The following is a 15,842-nucleotide window of genomic DNA, read 5'->3' on the forward strand; positions in this document are numbered from 1 at the left end:
CAGGGCGTAGCTCCCTCATCAAGAACTGGCCGCCTTCGCCCTTGTGCGAGTCACCGCCCACTAACTGCCCCGCGTTTGGCGCCCTTGCACCAGAGCTACCGTCAGTGAAAGACAGTCACCCGATCGCAGCCGAACGAACAAGTGAACCTCCTGATCCGTTATACCATCGACGCCCGCTGTCCTGCCTCGACGACGGTCTTTGTCTCTTCCGAACGGGATATTCGCCCTCTAATCGTCCTTTTCTTTGACTCTACCCCGGTTTTAATCAGCGTCGAGTAAATAGCATAGTCAATATAAAACAAAGTTGTTACATACAATTCTACCCTCCGCTTACACCAAGCGAGCCGAGAGCATCATCCGCTTCTTACCACCACCCTTCATCATCATTGCCACGCTGGTTGTTCAGCTGACCACTCAGTGCAAACTCTAGCATCTTGCCACTGTCAGAGCTATTGTTGGGCATTATTTGTATGCTGGAGGACAGGAAAATAATCATTTGTCGCATCAATTCTGCACTTCGACGTGCAGCACGGTAAGGCAAAAGCCACTTACATCTGGACGTGAATGTGCTAACTCCCCCTCACAGTTGAACAAGATGATCTTCATCCAACCCAACATGCAGGTTCAGGAGGAGCTGGCCAGTCTCTTCACCCGCAACTTGACCCTTGATCCTTCCCAGCAACTGCCGCCGGAAGAGCCCAAGATAGTGTATATTTCTCAGCACTACAACCACTCCGCACACCTAGCCAAGCAGCAGCAGGATCAGCAGCAAGCTGAGGCTCAGTCTCAAAGCCAGAACCAACCAGAGCCGCAGCAGCCGCAAAGGCCGGCATCTGAGCCTCCTCAGTCCGAGAACCCCGATTTGGAGAACATTCTGAGGACCTATGGCGTAGACACATCTGCACTCTCACCCTCTCAAATCCAGCTCTTCAAAGCGGCCGATGACAGTCAAAAGATGCGGTTGATTCAACTATGGAGCATTTGCCCTCCCACCAACAGCATCGACAACCCTACGCTGGCTTGGAGTTCCACGACCTTGGAGCAGGAGGAGACCCTCGCCAAGATACGAATGGAGCGCAAAGTCCAGGAGCATGAGACCCCCAAGGTGATGAGCCTTGACGGCACCATGCTCACTCCCATACAGGCCGGTGATGGACGGTGGATGCAGCCCCAGAACTACATGGAGCCATATATGGCCTCTGGCTACGAGGAGATGGCCAGGCGTGAGTACGAGGCGTCAGCTAGCCGCGGTGGAGACTACGATATGTCCATGGAGCCGCGATCCAAAGACGTCTACTCGCATTTCGGTACCTCCGTCGGTGGACCGACTTACTCGCCCGCCACAGATCCTGTCTACAAGACTACTAACACCGGCCTGGACTGGCAGAGACAGGCTGCCATGGAGAACCAGTATGGCGCGTACCACCAGTGGCGCGATGAAGAGATGCTGTGAGATAAGAAAGTAGCATCTATCTACAGATACCTTAGATCGTTAGATGACAGCAGGAGCCGGATCATTCTGGAAGCTCTTGGCATATGATTTGATACCATGGAGGCATGAAAGCTAGGATCGGGCATGATGAGATTATTGGCATTAGGTGTTTTCATGACGAGACTGGATTTACATAGTGCAGGATTAGTTTGTTGTCGCAAGGTCTGTTATTGCACTGCATCGAGTAGCAGAGGAAGATTCACCCCCCTATTATGGGCGACGGAGTTTTTTTGAGGGTTCTTCATAGGCATTCACTACCACTACTTGTTTCCTTTTTCTCTACCCCTTAGAGAACTCTTTCTCCCCCGATTTATCAACTGTGCAAAGCGCTAACGTTCTATCTCATTTAGAAGAGTTCAGTGATGCAGCTTATGTGAGGTACGTGAATCTGATCCCTCTCCTGAAGCCCCTATTCCAAATACCCTTCCCAGTCTCAACCAAACACCTATATCAGAGTAAGTATGGCCCCGAGGGCTGCGAGGTAAGCCGTTGGCGGGTTATCGAACCTGTCCTCCATTTTAGTTCGTTAGCAATATGAGCGTAAATCCCGTCATATTTCAAATCAAGATCTTTCAAACCGTGTGTTTGCATATGTGACCGGGCAGACAAATTTCAAGATCATCTCATTTTGATACTGTGCATCATGAACTCCGAGATCTCGCGTAAGACTGTGTTGCTCTTTTCTAACAGGTAGTCTGTCTTTGCTACACCAACTCCATTTTCCGGGAGTCGTCCCCCCCTTTTTTGCCATTCATTGCCTGCGGAACAAGAAGCCAAGAACAGCTCCCGACCCTCAAAATCGATGACTACCTCTTCTTACCCTTCCGCTTGCCACTTTTGCCCTGCTTCTGCTGCGCCTGGCTGCCCGTCGCCTTGCCCAGGTCCTCGACCGACTTGTCTAGCAGCTCGAAGCCGTCGTCGGCCGAGCCCGTGCTGGGGGTCCGCCTGCCCGGCTCCGAGTCGTCCGTGTCCGCCGCGTTGACCTCCTTGTAGTCATCCACGAGGTCGTCCTCCTCGGAGTCCTCGCCCTGCTCCTTCTTGTACAGGACACGGCCGACGGTCAGGCCGTACAGCCAGATTGGCATGCGGTAGAGCGCAGTGTCCTTGATAGAAGGCTTGGGAAGCTCATTGGGCTGAAAGATGTCCGTTAGCATAAAAGTGAAGGTAGATATATGGAGTATGGGGCTTCTTACATCAAGCAGAAACTCTGCTATGTTACCCTCCTCGTCCTCTTGCTCAAGATATACATCACCAAGGGAATCGACGACCAAGACCTTGCCATTCTCAGCAACAACGCGCTTCTTCGCGCCGGTAGGACCGCTCGCTGCCCCAGTGGGAGTCGCAGTGCCCGAATTGCCCGTGCCCAGACGCCGTCCTCCACGGCGCGACGGCTTGCCTTCGCTCGCCGCCTCGCGCTTCGCATCCCGCTCCTGCATCCGTCTCTGCTTGCGGTTCATAGCCATGGGCCGCTCGTCCTCGGCAGGCAGGGGAGGCGCGGGCGCCGGCGTGGCGTCCACGCCGGGGATGTTGATGCCGAGGTTCTCCCCCCAGGCCGCGTGCCTCGCAAACTTGATGTAGCGCTCGACGAACTCGCGCTGGCGCTTCCAGCCCAGGTACAGCGCCAGGTAGTGGGCGGCGCCGCCGCCGAAGAGCAGCACGCCGAACATGACGGTGCCGAGGCCGGGCCGGTAGCGGTTGTAGTAGTAGCCGGTGCCCTTCCACACGGGGAAGCCGTTGGCGAGGAAGTGGTCGTAGCGCTCGCGGCCGGCGCCGCGCAGGATGTTGGCCACGATGGACAGGCGCGCCTGCCGGTCCGAGGCCTGCTTGACGGCCGCCTTGATCTCGGACTGCGTCGGCGGCTTGACAACGTTCACGCCGGGCTTCTTCTTGTCGCTGCCCTTCTTCTTGCTCGCCTTGGTGCGCTCCGCTGCCAGCTGCTGCTTCACCTTGTCCGGATGCAGCGAGCGGGACTTCTTTCGGTAGGCCTTGTTGATCTCATCTTGCGTCGCGGACGGCGTGATGCCGAGGAAGTCGTAGAAGGTCACGTCGGCGCCCTCGTGGACGGCAATCTCGTCGCGGAGGGTGAAGATCTCACGGTCTAGCCAGGGGGAAGAGTTAACGGCAGCTCTGAAGGGAGAGGAAAGTAGGGCGATGGAGTAGGCATACCCTCTTTCGTCCACGCAGCCGTCAGAGGCGTGAGAAGGGCCAAAAGGCCCAGGGAAAGCACCGAGAGCTTCATGATTGCATATTCGTATGTGCAATGGTTTGTCTTCGGCACGGAGGTAGAAGAGTGAAGAGTGTGTCAGGAGCGATGGAGGTACGCAAGGAGGTCGAGCTCCACGGCCGAGTGCTCTAACTAGGTAAGTAAGGCCAGCTGTCAGTATTTAGGCTGTCTTGAATATGGTGGCCACTGAATTTTTTGTGCCTTTCTGCAATGCAGATTCGCTTCCAGACATAGATAGGCCACTCAGAGAAAGTACTGACTTTTGGAGTTCTCACTTAATCAAGGGTCAATTTGGGCGAAAAGTGCAATGTGTCGCTTTTTGCAAGGGCAGCAATTCAATACCAGAGGTGTCGCAACTTGCAACCCAAGCACTTTTTTTAAGCAGTGCCGCATGTGAGGCAGGACCAATGCAGTAGCTCCTAGCCAGCCCCTGTCGCCTTCCCCAAAAAGGGGAGGGGCTTCTGAGATTTGGTGCGCACTAACTCCATGGGTAACAGATATCATAGCCAAAACTAAAGAGAGTACCACGGTGCCAAGATTTCTTATATGTCTACGTGCAACTCATTCATCTTCTCATTTTCCTCACAAAACAAGGAGCAACTATATTACTTTACTATTCAGCATCACATTCATCACTTTGTTCAAGTGAAATGTCACATACTTAGCACTCACGCGTTTCACCAATGAGTTTACCTAGAGCCATAATTATTCCCCCCGCCGAGACTTGTGGGCAATGGCAACGAATAGTCAGAATTCGTCTATACTCTTCACCAAGGTAAACAACATGCGAACAGGCACAATAATTCAAATGTCTCATTATTTCATGTCCTAATCCTTTGCCATATACCCTTGCCCCAGTATAACCGTTTCAGCCATGATGACGAGTAATTACCAATATACGTGACTCTATACTGCTTTTCTTATAGTTGATATCTAAAGTAGATTGAATGGTCTCCCTTTCCGGTGTCAGGGGTACCCTCCTGGATCTTCCTATCCTTTTCTGCATTTCTCCTGGAAAGGATCCACATCATAATCCAGGTGCAGCACCAAGTGAGACCACAAGCCGTCAAGCTCACCGCGTGGCCCGTTTTGTACCATGGCGACTCTCTGCTGAGGTAGATCTGCCCTGCAATGACGCCGCCGGAGTTGCCAATCGTCTGGTTGAGGCCGATGGCGGAGGCACGTTTGAAATGCGGGCTCATGTTGGTGTTGAGCCATGTCAAGTTCAGTCCTGGAATGATGGGCGCGCCAAAGAGGACCAGATAGCATGCAAAGTACCGGACGCCTGGTGTTTTGCTGCCCAGCAAGACAGAATATCCAGTCATGATGAAGATCCCGGCAAAAAGTATAAACGGGCCCCTGCGTTTCACTCTATCGGAAATAGTGGCTACTGTGAAGTATACTATCGAGCCTAGCAAGTAACATGGAATTGTGAGATATTGCGCTTGCAAGCTGGTATATCCGATGTCGTTGATGATGGTGGGCAGAAAGGTCGAGATACCTTGAAGAGTTAGTTGAGCCAAGACTTTGACTTGACTATCATTTAGTCAACTCACTATAGTTGTAAATGTCTGCGTTGAACTGCATAAACCCAGACAACCAACACACAGGGTCTTTGAAAGCCGCTTTCACATCAGCCCAGTCGTAGGGCTCGTAGTTGCCGTGCACCTCGAGGCGTAGTTTGGCGAGTTCCCTTTCTTCGGCGTTCAGGAAATACGCTGTCTCGGGGTTGTCTGGGAAAAGCCAATATGTGGCGATGCCAAGAGCGAATGAGATAGCTCCCTCGATAAAGAAGAGCCACCTCCACCCAGCATAACCTGCGGTACCGTCCATCTGTAAAATTGCCCAGGCAAAGAGACCACCGAATGCGCCTGCCAAAGCGAGGGAAATGCCGATTCCCGAAGCTCGTTTGGCAATCTCTTCTCTCTTCCAGAACATGGACACGTAGAGATTGAGGGAGGGAAATAGTGCTGACTCGCACGCGCCAAGAAGAAGACGACAGGTCAAGAGTCCGCCATAGTTTTGGCAGAAACCTGTACACACAGTGACAAGACTCCAAGATATCATGATAGCAGGAACTGGCTGGCATTAGAAATGGCACTGGGAAAGGAATTAAAAAAGGACATACTCATTTTGGAAGGTCCGACCACCTTAAACAAAACCGTCAATGGAACCTCGAAGACAACATATGTAACATAGAAGATCGATACGGCAACTGTAAATTTTCAGTACTGGTCACACGCCAAAGTGTCTTAATATTGGAAGCCCTACCGTTGAACTGGGTGCCCTCTAAGTGGAGATCTTTCACCAAGCCAGCAACTTTGGCATTCCCAAGATTTGAACGATCCAAGAAACTGAAGAGATAAGTGATCATAAAGACCGGTACAATGAAAATGTCCAGTTTCCTCACAACCTTCTTCTCTTTCTCGGGATCAATGAAGACATGCGAGGAGCTGGCATCTCCAGTAACAAGCACATCTTGGGCGACGCTGTCTGACGCTGTTTTCTCAGACATGATGGGCAAAATCCGCAAGACGCAGATATTGCGATCTTAAAGGTAGCTGTCTGACAACGTTGTCAAATGAATGATGGGATTCTATCTGAGTAAGGCAGCATTTATAGAAATTGGGTCCGTCGGCTATCCGACTTTCTCTTCGCAGTAGGAGTTTACATTAAGTGGGTTTCCACAACTGAAAGTGGTTCCGCAGATAAGCCTATTCTCAACCAGGGGATGCAACCGTCGGGAAACACCCGATGGAATCCAGCGAGTCTCTTTAAATCAGACTAATAAGAGATAAGAAGTTAGTATAGTTCCATCAATCTGGATTTTGTTGCAGCTTATACGGCGGGATCGGCACGATGTTATACTGCTGGCGGCTTAGAGCGTCGAACAACAGCGTTATATCCGGCCCCCGGCACATGAATTGCAACACTTCTTCCGATATGAATACCGATTCAAAGACTGAGTTATCAAGATAAGATATAGCTATCTAGATATGATAAAATGAAAAAGATATGAGAGAAAAACGATATCATATTGTGATAAAACTGGCAAGATAAGGCGCGGCTACTTGCCTACATACCCGATCCGGCTACCGGGGCGCGGCTACTGGCCTTTGTAACCTCCGCTCCTCGCTTCACCATTCTGATTCTTCTAGAACGGCAATCTGACAACGTCTGCAGGTCTCAAGAGTCACATGCTGACATAAGGTAACGTCTAGCTTAGGAAGTGAGGTACGCTGCGTGTCTAAACAGATTACATGTTCTAAGTTTGACAACTCATTATGACAGCGTAACTTAACAACGATGGCTGTTGTCAACCTAGACGAGGTTAAACCTCAGAAAGAAAAGCGTGAACAAAATGGGCAGAAAGCAATCCCGAGCACGGGTGCCCCAGGTGTACGTCTCTCCGGTCATTGTCCTCCCAGAGAACTGACAGAGACCCTACAGGTCTCATACTTCACACCAATACAGAACTACCCCTCTGGAAGCGCCGCCAACCCCCAGCCAGATGGAAAGCCTCTCCCCAAGCTCTTCACGCCCCTCCAGATCCGGGGCCTGACCCTGCACAACCGGATCATGCTCTCGCCGCTCTGCCAGTACTCGGCCGAGAACGGCCACCACACGCTCTGGCACTTCCAGCACCTGGGCGGCATCGTCTCGCGGGGCCCCGGGCTCGCCATGGTCGAGTCGACCGCGGTCCTGCCCGAGGGCCGCGTCACGCCGCAGTGCTCGGGCATCTGGCTCGACAGCCAGATCGAGCCCCTGAAGCGCATGACCGACTTTGCGCACTCGCAGGGGCAGAAGATGGGCATCCAGATCGGCCATGGTGGTCGGAAGGCAAGCACCGTCGCCCCCTGGCTCAGCAAGGGGGCCGTGGCGACGGAGGAGGTCGGGGGCTGGCCGAGCGATGTGAAAGCCCCGTCGGCGATCCCGTACGACAAGGAATATGCAGTCCCCAGAGCCATGACGACCCAGGACATCGAGGACTTCAAGGCCGCCTATGGCGCCGCCGTCAAGCGCGCGCTGAAGGCGGGTTTCGACGTCATTGAGATTCACAGCGGCCACGGGCGTCTGCTGCATCAGTTTCTCTCACCAGCCAGCAACGTGCGGACCGACAAGTACGGCGGCAGCTTCGAGAACCGGACGCGGCTCACGCTGGAGGTTGTCGAGCTGACACGTGCCATCATCCCGGATTCGATGCCACTGTTCATTCGGATCAGTGCCACGGATTGGCTGGAGAACACGCCGTACGAGGGGCCCAGCTGGACCGTCGAGGACTCGGTGCGCTTGGCGCCTCTCCTTGCCGACCGCGGCGTCGATCTCATCGATGTGAGCTCGGGAGGACTGCATCCAGCGCAAAAGATCGACCAGGTGCCGAATTACCAGGCGCCGTTTGCGATGAGGATCAAGAAGGCAGTGGGAGATCGAGCGCTGGTGTCAACGGTGGGCAGGATAGTGAAAGGGAAGCAAGCCAACGATCTACTCGAGGGCAAGGATGGGGAGCCGTTGGATTTGACGGCTGTGGGCAGGATGTTCCAAAAGGAGCCGGGGCTGGTTTGGACTTGGGCAGAGGAGCTGGGCGTACAGATCCACGTTGCTAATCAGATCCGATGGGGATTCTCAAGAGACAAGACTATTGCCCAGAAGTAGACAGATCCATGTAAATTGTACAAGAAAAAAATCGTATCGACGAAGACTCGTGACTAAATGAAGCCATCCACCGAGAGTCGTAGCATAGAAGCCACATGTCCACCTCCATACCTGCGACTTCTCTGTTTCCAAAACACCATGCCTGCTCTTCCACACATGATACAGAGTTACCAAAATGCAACGCTAGAGACAATATCCACCCATCTTTGGTCTCATCACAGATGAGTCATCGTACATTATAATGGAAAAATACTACATGATAAAAAGACAGGAAGGTTCCATATGCCCTCATCGAAGCGAAAAAAGTAATCATGACAACATGGCAACATAGCGACCTCACTCAGCGACCACTGCCGCCGTAGTACTCCCTCGTGCGGCGATGGTCCTCGACGATGATGCGCTCGCGCTCCTGGCTGACCTCGCGCCGCGGGGGGCTGGGCGGGCTCCACCGCCGGGGGGCGTCAACGTATCTGAACGTCTCGAACTCGGGCTGGACGCGCACGGGGACGGGGACGATGCGCTCGCGCTCAATGTAGACCTCGCGCTCGCGGCTGTCGACGTGGCTGCGGCTGCGGCTGTGGCTGGTGCGGCTGGACTTGCTGCTGCGGGTGCTCTTCTCGGACTTGGCGACGTCGACGGCGATGACGTCGATCTGCTCCGGCTCCGACATGGGCGGCGGAGGCGGGAGGGGCATCATCGGGGGCGGAGGGGGCGGCTTGACGATGATGGGGGGCGGCGGTGGTGGGGAGGGCGGGATGATGCGGGTGATCTTCTTCTTGACGGTGACGCTGCCGTTGGTGGGCGGCTCCAGGTATAGGACCTTCTTTGCGCCGCGGTACTTGTGCTCGTGAACCACTGGGTTGCAGTGTTAGTTCTCAGAGTTCTAAGAAGAGGATGCCGCCCTTAACTTGTAATGAAGAGATATACCAATGACACACATGATATGATAAATGGAGGGATATGGAACTGGATGTAGATAGATAGAGGAGTTCTTACTTTTGTAGAGAGCTGAAATTCGCTGTGGGAAAGACTTCTATAAAGCGGGATGGCTGGAACAAGACCGTCGGTCAAGCTGATGCAGCTTTGAAGAGTCCTTTGATATAGGAGGCGGCTCCGAGGTCGATAACAGGGCTCAATAGTAGCACCTGACAAGATGAGAATCTTGTTTCAGGAAGATCAGATGAGAGACAGTAATAGAACAGAACAGAGATGAGATGAGATGAAGTGAGGCGAGAGTGTGGAGAGGATCACGAAGACTGAATGCGGAAGCTAAAGCTCATGGCCAAGTGGTGTTGGTCTGGAGGGAGGGTGTCGGGAAGATATATACGGAATATCGCCTCCCCCCCTTTAGTCTCGACCACACAGCCCACTTACTATGTAAGGCTTCATGACACCGCCGCCGCTACACGCTACACAAAGGGAGTCATAGAGCCTGACTTAACGGTCTACATCGCACTAAGAAAAACGAGAAAATGGTGGGCTAAAGCAGGCTTGGGCTTGGTCAACTGTACAGACAGTCGACCGGGAGGACCCTGAGACCCGCACACCCTGCACCAAGAGCAAAGGACCCGAGGGACCCTGATCAAGGTCGAAGGGGTCGTCGGTGTCTGCTCGCTCGGGCTCACCTGCAAAGCGGGAACAGGCGAATGGCAGCGCAGCGCAGGCATGTTGGAGTTGTGCTCTGGTTGGGCAATGGAGGCCTTATGACGTTAGCAGGGACGTCACGCCAACAATCAAGGCACAGACACCCCGGCTCGGTGGCTTGGGCCTGCCAGCCAATGGCGCGGCTCCACCAGGGACCAGGGAGGGTCCGTCCCATCCCATGCGGCAGAACCCTCTAGTCTCGCTCTCTAGTGTGACTGTAGCTATCTAATCACTTCTCGAAACCGCATCGTCGGGAGGCCAGAAAGCAGCCTTCCGTCGAGCCTTTGCAGTTTTCGCTCAGATGGATCCTCCCGCCGCCCAGGCTCAGGGCTGTGCCTGTCTGGTTGGGCCCTTCGGCATGTCTTTGGGCCTCGAGCACACTGCAGTCTCGGCCGAGTCGGCACTGTCTTGATTCGCGTGTTGGGTGCCCTCATGATCACGGTGGCCTTTGTTGTTCAGTTGCCTTGCATATCGTAGCTGGTCGGTGGCCGACCTCAAGAGCAGAAATCAAGGTCACGGTAGCCGGGTGTAGCCGCATAGCCGGATCAACTATCATCAGTGTGCAATCCAGTGTACAAATCTCCTTTGAACCCCCAAGCATGGAGATGATCTGGATAAGCGCGCGGGGTTTTCAGTGTTGAGATGGATCAAATACTTGTATGATCGTATCTACATATTGGTACAGCTTTGGCACGCATCAAGCACTGCCCTTTCAAATATACTGGTATCTGCACACTTGAGTAGGCAAATGCATACCAGAATCACTTCAGTAGCACATGTATCCAAGATATCTATAGGGTATGTCTAGAAAAAAGTACATCCAAATGACCTTTCGTCAGAGGACCGAAGCGCATCGTGAGCGCTCGATGCCCGACCTAGGCACAAATAGGAAAACATCCTTCCTCTTGCGGGAGGATCGTCGCCGTACATGTTTGTTGGTTATATCTCCAAGCCGCCGTCGGCACCGCCTCCGGGATTGGGAGCTTACCATCAGTCCTCAATCTCGTCAGGCATCCTGACCCCCCTCTTCGTGAAGATGTGGCCTCGGACAGATTATGCAGCCACATGAAGTCGTGTCAGCGAGGCATTTGTCTCCCGGACTGCTGTAAGGCAATGTAAGCCAGCACACGCCGAGGCAGTGATGCATAATAGCCTTGCATGAGGGTGTCGTAAAACACTGCCCAAGGCATGGGCTAGAAAATACGGAGAGTCACTCCGTAGGGCATGCCGGCGTTTGCCCCTTGAAGCCTCACTCACTCCGCAGAGTTCTCCTGCTGCTCCTGCTCCTGCCTCCGCCGCTCCCGCTCCCGGACCAGGTCCTCTTTCTCAGGCAGCCATCTCGCGACGACAGCAAACCACGCCGCCAGGATGACCATGAGCACCCAGATCGCGTACCCGTAGAACCACTGCGTGCGCGCCCCCACGGCAAAGAGGGTGTTGAACAGCGCCGGCGTGAAGGCCCGAATGATGCTGACCCCCGTCAGGGCGAGCGCGTTGAGCGTGCCCAGCACCTGCGGGCTGGGCGTGACATCATTCACCGCCAGCTGGATGGCCGTGAAGCTCATGCTGATGCCGCAGCCAAAGACGAGGACCACGGGCGCGATGACCCAGAACGCCTTGACAGCGGCCTCGGTCTGCTGCTTCAGCATGAGGTTGCCGAGCGGGCACAGGAAGAAGAAGACCGGGTACGCGTAGGCGCATAGCCGCATGACGCCATTCGTGCCGATGCGGTGCTGCAGCGGCGGGAAGATCAGCAGCAGCCAGGTCGCCTGGGCTATGCCGTTGACCGCCATCATGATCGATATCTGCAGCGGCGTGAACCCGAAACCACCGAGCTCCACAGGCGTGTACCAGAAAATTGCAACCAAGCTCGTGTATGAGAATGCTAAGATCATGATATGCGAGCTTGAAAAAAAAAAAGGTCAGCATTTACAACCTGTCTTGGACTCGAAAGTCGAGAACATAAGGCGGCAGTACGCCGGGAAACTAAAGCACTTACTAGACATAGAGCACCATCCCCACACCCGGGGCCTTGACGAGCTTAATGATCGAATGACTGTCTCTCTTGGGCTTGTTCGGATGGTGCACATCGTCGCCAGGCTCCTTCTTGAGCGTCTCCTTCACGAACACCGCCGCCGCTATGGCGCCCGTCAGTCCCACACTGCCGACCACGAAGCTGGACAGCGCATAAGGGTAGTCGATGAAGAACTGGATGTTGCCAAAGGCCTTGGGGTACTGGCCTGCCGGGTCGGCCAATGCGCCACCCAGGAGAGGCCCGAGGAAGATGCCGAGGTTTCCTGAAAAGGCAAACCAGCTGAAGGAGCGCGCCTGGGTCTTCTGGGTGCTGTGCTCTGCAATCATGGTCCGGATGGTGACGATCGTCCCGGCAAACACACCCGCCAGGCAGCGGAACAGAATCATCTGCCAGATGGTCTTGGCCATGCCGAAGATGGACGTTGCGAGGGTGACGCCGAAGAGGGAGAAGACGAGGACGGGTTTGCGGCCGATGCGGTCCGCAGCCTCGCCCCAGAAGATCATGACGATGGCCTGGGTCAGGCTGAACAGCGACTCAATCAGGCCGGCGTAGAAGCCGACATCCTCGGGCTCCAGGCCGCCATTCTCCTGAACCATCTTGTTGATGTAGGGGAAGATGGAGAAGAAAGCCATGGGTTCCACCAGGCGCGCGTAGCACAGGAGGACGATCTGCCATACGGGCAGAGGCTTGTCCTCGTCGTCATGCCCAGCGCTGCCGTTGCCCTCCGTCGCAGCCGCAACCGTCGCCTTGGCTACAAGAGGGTCGGCCGTGGGGGCAATGTCCTTGGTCGCGAGCAGCGGCGTTTGCTCATTGATGCTGTCTTCTTGGTCAATGGCATCGCCCAGAGCCCCTCCGTTGGTGGCGTCCTGATAGGGCGCCTGTTGGCCCTGCGTCATCTTGGTGATGATTGCTGGCCGCCGCCGAATCGCCTGCCGAATTCACAAAAGGCGCGAGAGGCGGCTGAAAGGGCCAAGTATTTATATGCAAAGGAAAGAAATGCACCAAGGGATCGATGCGAGCAAAGTGAAGAGCGAGGCCTGGACGTCTTATCGGTCGCCGGGAGCACGGTGACTCCAATCCTTCAGCAGCCAATTATCGAAATTGGGTCGGCCGACAACAGGCTTCGACGACGACGACGACAAATGCACGCCTAACTTCCAAGCTAAGTGGACAACTCAGGCACCGCCAGCGTACGTTAGCAATGGCTTTAGGCGGTTGTAGGGACTACGCGGCGGCCGACAGTCCATTGCAGTTGTTTCATTGATTCCATTGAGCCGTGTCTGACAAAAAAAGCCCCGGGGCTGTCTTGTGTGCTCTGGCGAAGGAGCAACAGGAGAAGAGGCCTGGATTAGCTACTGAAAAGTGCCCCCAAAAGGCCTTCCTCTTCAGGACAAGGGCGATCTTACGTCTCCTATCCCGACACCACGATCCGAATGCCGTCGGGCCCTTCTATTGGCCCGCCGCCAATTATGGGGCCGGGCTCGGTCCTCAACCCTGCAGAAGAGGTCAAGACCCCCGGCGCCGCATTGGGGCATCACACCGCGATCCTCAGGACATCTCTTGCCCCTTCAAGGAGCTGCTAGTCAGAAGGACTTCCCCAATAAATGAATGAGGCTTGGCGAGAGCCGTCACGGGCGCCTCGCCTGGCTCTCGGTCTAGAATTGCGCTGACGGAATGTCTTATACTAAAGATGAAAGCTGTCCTTTTATTCTCTTATCGAGTGCTCCGATCAGATCTGCATGTCCTTAGAGCTGCAAGCCAAGAGTTCGAAGATGACTGCTTTTGGGTACTCCTTGTACCCAGATTCGAGTCTTGGCTTCCTGTGAGGAGCCACTGAGAAGAGTCGACACTCGCTGGCCTTGAACGAGCACTTCCATAAAGTGGACAAGGCATGTAATTGAGCTACTTATGGAGGCATCTGAGTTAATTCGGGCTTGTGTATACAATGTAGGTACTGATTCCATCGGATGACTTGGTGGAGACATGCAGCCCCCCAATTGTAGTCTTATGTCTTGTCATCCGTGCTCTCCATGGAATCATGCTGCCAGGGGATCCGCGGATTGAGGTGACATCTTGTTGGAATATAATGCCGGGTGGCTTCTAAGTCACATTCCAAGAAACAATAGGTTGTCATCTTAATAGGGATGAGACTGTCAGCGGGAGATTATTATAGACTATGTAGGCGCCATTCCAAGATGACGCAAAGTGGGCAAGTCAATCGGTTGGACATCAGCAAGATTCGCAGCTAATGGTAATGGTTGACCTAGCATTGCTATTCAGTATTCGTATAAAGGTTGAAATGAAGAGGTCTATCTCTTTATTCAGTATGGCCTATGCTCCAGTGTATTCAAACCAGTCTAGGAAGGACATGGGTAGCATTCGCCCCGCCAGCATCTTTGGCTGAACTATATATCCTCGTTTCCAAGAGCTCAAACTCCAATAGGGCACCTGTTCCCGGGTATCAAACGAAAGACAATCAATCCGAGCACATTCAATCATTGCTGGCCAGCCCGACGCGTCTTGGTAGGGAGCATTAGCCTAAAGTCCCACCTAGACCTCCGGGGCTGGCCAACGTTAGGGTACCCCAAGCCGCGGATTTGGAGAGCCCGCAAATCTGCCAATAGACAGCCTCGTTTCCGCCGGACGACCAGCCTCATCCCGTCTCGCCTCCTTTTTGCTCCCGCCACCGTCTTGTCACACGTACCCGCCCCGCGTATAACGCCAGAGCAAACTCGCCCCCTTGAGCGCGGGTACGGCATCCGACTTCACGCCGCCACCTTCCGTCAACCCCACGTCGAGGCTGAGGTGTATGGCGCGCTGAAAGCGCCTCCTGAAACGGCGCCAGTCATCGTTCGTCGGCCACGGATCGTAGAACTCGTTGTCTTCGTCCGGGTTGTCCCTGTCCCAGTCGTCCTTGTCCTCGTCGATGTCCAGCGGGTAGTACAGCAGCTCGTTGACGTGCGGACGCCGCGGCCGATAGTTGATGTTGGCCTCGATGTCGAACTTGAAGCGATACGCCTGGTGCACGAGCTGCGGCCGCGGCATGAGAGTGGGTGCGGTGGGCGGAATTGCGATGGCGTGGCTCGGTAGGCAGCGAAAGTCAAACTCGAACTGAAACTCTTGATGGACCACGAAAATGAGGGTCTTGAGCTTGGGGAAGTCGGCAAAGCGTTGAAGAAGCTTGCCCATGTTGTTCTTGGAGACCTTCCAGCTCAAAACTGGATGGCATATTCCCGTGTACATCCCGTAGGAGGTGCCGAGCGCCAACCGATTGAGGTTGTCACGCACGAGTGGTATCTGACTCATGAAATGCAACGCCCGATGCAGCCGTTTGACGAGCAGGTATGGTTCGAGCAATAATATGTCTCGAGATAGATCGACGAACTTTGTTGTGGAACCAAGGGTCAACGGCTTGTAATTATGTAAGACGAAGAAGCGCGACTCTCGACAGACCGATGCCAATGCCGGAGGCGGTTCGGGATGGATATTAGCAAATATGAGGCCCTTCTGGGCTGGAGTCTTCTGCTTCGCATTTGGAGCATCAAGAACTTCATAAACTCTCGGCTCCGGGAGAGAATACTCCCATATCATATTCCGGATTTCGGCCGGTAACTTGGTAAATCCTCGAAACTCTTCGGACATGATGATCGATAATGGTGGCAACGGTGGGACAAACATTGTGCATGCTGCTCCGACCGATGCGACCTTGATGTTATAGCAATCCAAAGAGCTTTTCCAGCCTGCTTCGATCTCCACTGAGGAGTTGATGTGCTGTGATGTGGCCCTCCAAATAG

At 54.2% G+C, this 15,842-nt stretch overlaps 6 protein-coding genes across 6 annotated transcripts; 2 read left to right on the top strand and 4 right to left on the bottom strand.

The window, feature by feature from the left end:
- Positions 1 to 595: 595 nt before the first annotated feature.
- Positions 596 to 1,453, top strand: UCRPA7_108 (hypothetical protein; the record flags this gene model as incomplete). The annotated part of the gene is made up of 1 exon (XM_007912706.1): positions 596 to 1,453. The coding sequence occupies one exon, from the start codon at positions 596 to 598 to the stop codon at positions 1,451 to 1,453; it is 858 nt and encodes a 285-aa protein (XP_007910897.1).
- An 845-nt stretch (positions 1,454 to 2,298) lies between these two features.
- UCRPA7_109 (hypothetical protein) lies at positions 2,299 to 3,731 on the bottom strand (the record flags this gene model as incomplete). Its single annotated transcript, XM_007912707.1, has 3 exons — positions 2,299 to 2,625; positions 2,686 to 3,590; positions 3,659 to 3,731. The coding sequence occupies 3 exons, from the start codon at positions 3,729 to 3,731 to the stop codon at positions 2,299 to 2,301; spliced, it is 1,305 nt and encodes a 434-aa protein (XP_007910898.1).
- A 3,291-nt stretch (positions 3,732 to 7,022) lies between these two features.
- UCRPA7_110 (putative nadh-dependent flavin protein) lies at positions 7,023 to 8,369 on the top strand (the record flags this gene model as incomplete). Its single annotated transcript, XM_007912708.1, has 1 exon — positions 7,023 to 8,369. The coding sequence occupies one exon, from the start codon at positions 7,023 to 7,025 to the stop codon at positions 8,367 to 8,369; it is 1,347 nt and encodes a 448-aa protein (XP_007910899.1).
- A 340-nt stretch (positions 8,370 to 8,709) lies between these two features.
- UCRPA7_111 (hypothetical protein) lies at positions 8,710 to 9,309 on the bottom strand (the record flags this gene model as incomplete). The annotated part of the gene is made up of 2 exons (XM_007912709.1): positions 8,710 to 9,224; positions 9,297 to 9,309. 2 exons carry the CDS (start codon positions 9,307 to 9,309, stop codon positions 8,710 to 8,712), a joined length of 528 nt encoding a protein of 175 aa, XP_007910900.1.
- A 1,957-nt stretch (positions 9,310 to 11,266) lies between these two features.
- On the bottom strand, positions 11,267 to 12,944 carry UCRPA7_112 (putative major facilitator superfamily transporter protein; the record flags this gene model as incomplete). The annotated part of the gene is made up of 2 exons (XM_007912710.1): positions 11,267 to 11,918; positions 12,013 to 12,944. The coding sequence occupies 2 exons, from the start codon at positions 12,942 to 12,944 to the stop codon at positions 11,267 to 11,269; spliced, it is 1,584 nt and encodes a 527-aa protein (XP_007910901.1).
- Positions 12,945 to 14,742: 1,798 nt separating this feature from the next.
- Positions 14,743 to 15,291, bottom strand: UCRPA7_113 (hypothetical protein; the record flags this gene model as incomplete). The annotated part of the gene is made up of 1 exon (XM_007912711.1): positions 14,743 to 15,291. The coding sequence occupies one exon, from the start codon at positions 15,289 to 15,291 to the stop codon at positions 14,743 to 14,745; it is 549 nt and encodes a 182-aa protein (XP_007910902.1).
- Between the last annotated feature and the right edge of the window lie 551 nt (positions 15,292 to 15,842).

This window comes from Phaeoacremonium minimum (genome assembly GCF_000392275.1).
Source record: "Phaeoacremonium minimum UCRPA7 unplaced genomic scaffold PA7_03_scaffold_7, whole genome shotgun sequence".
NCBI classification, from domain to species: domain Eukaryota; kingdom Fungi; phylum Ascomycota; class Sordariomycetes; order Togniniales; family Togniniaceae; genus Phaeoacremonium; species Phaeoacremonium minimum.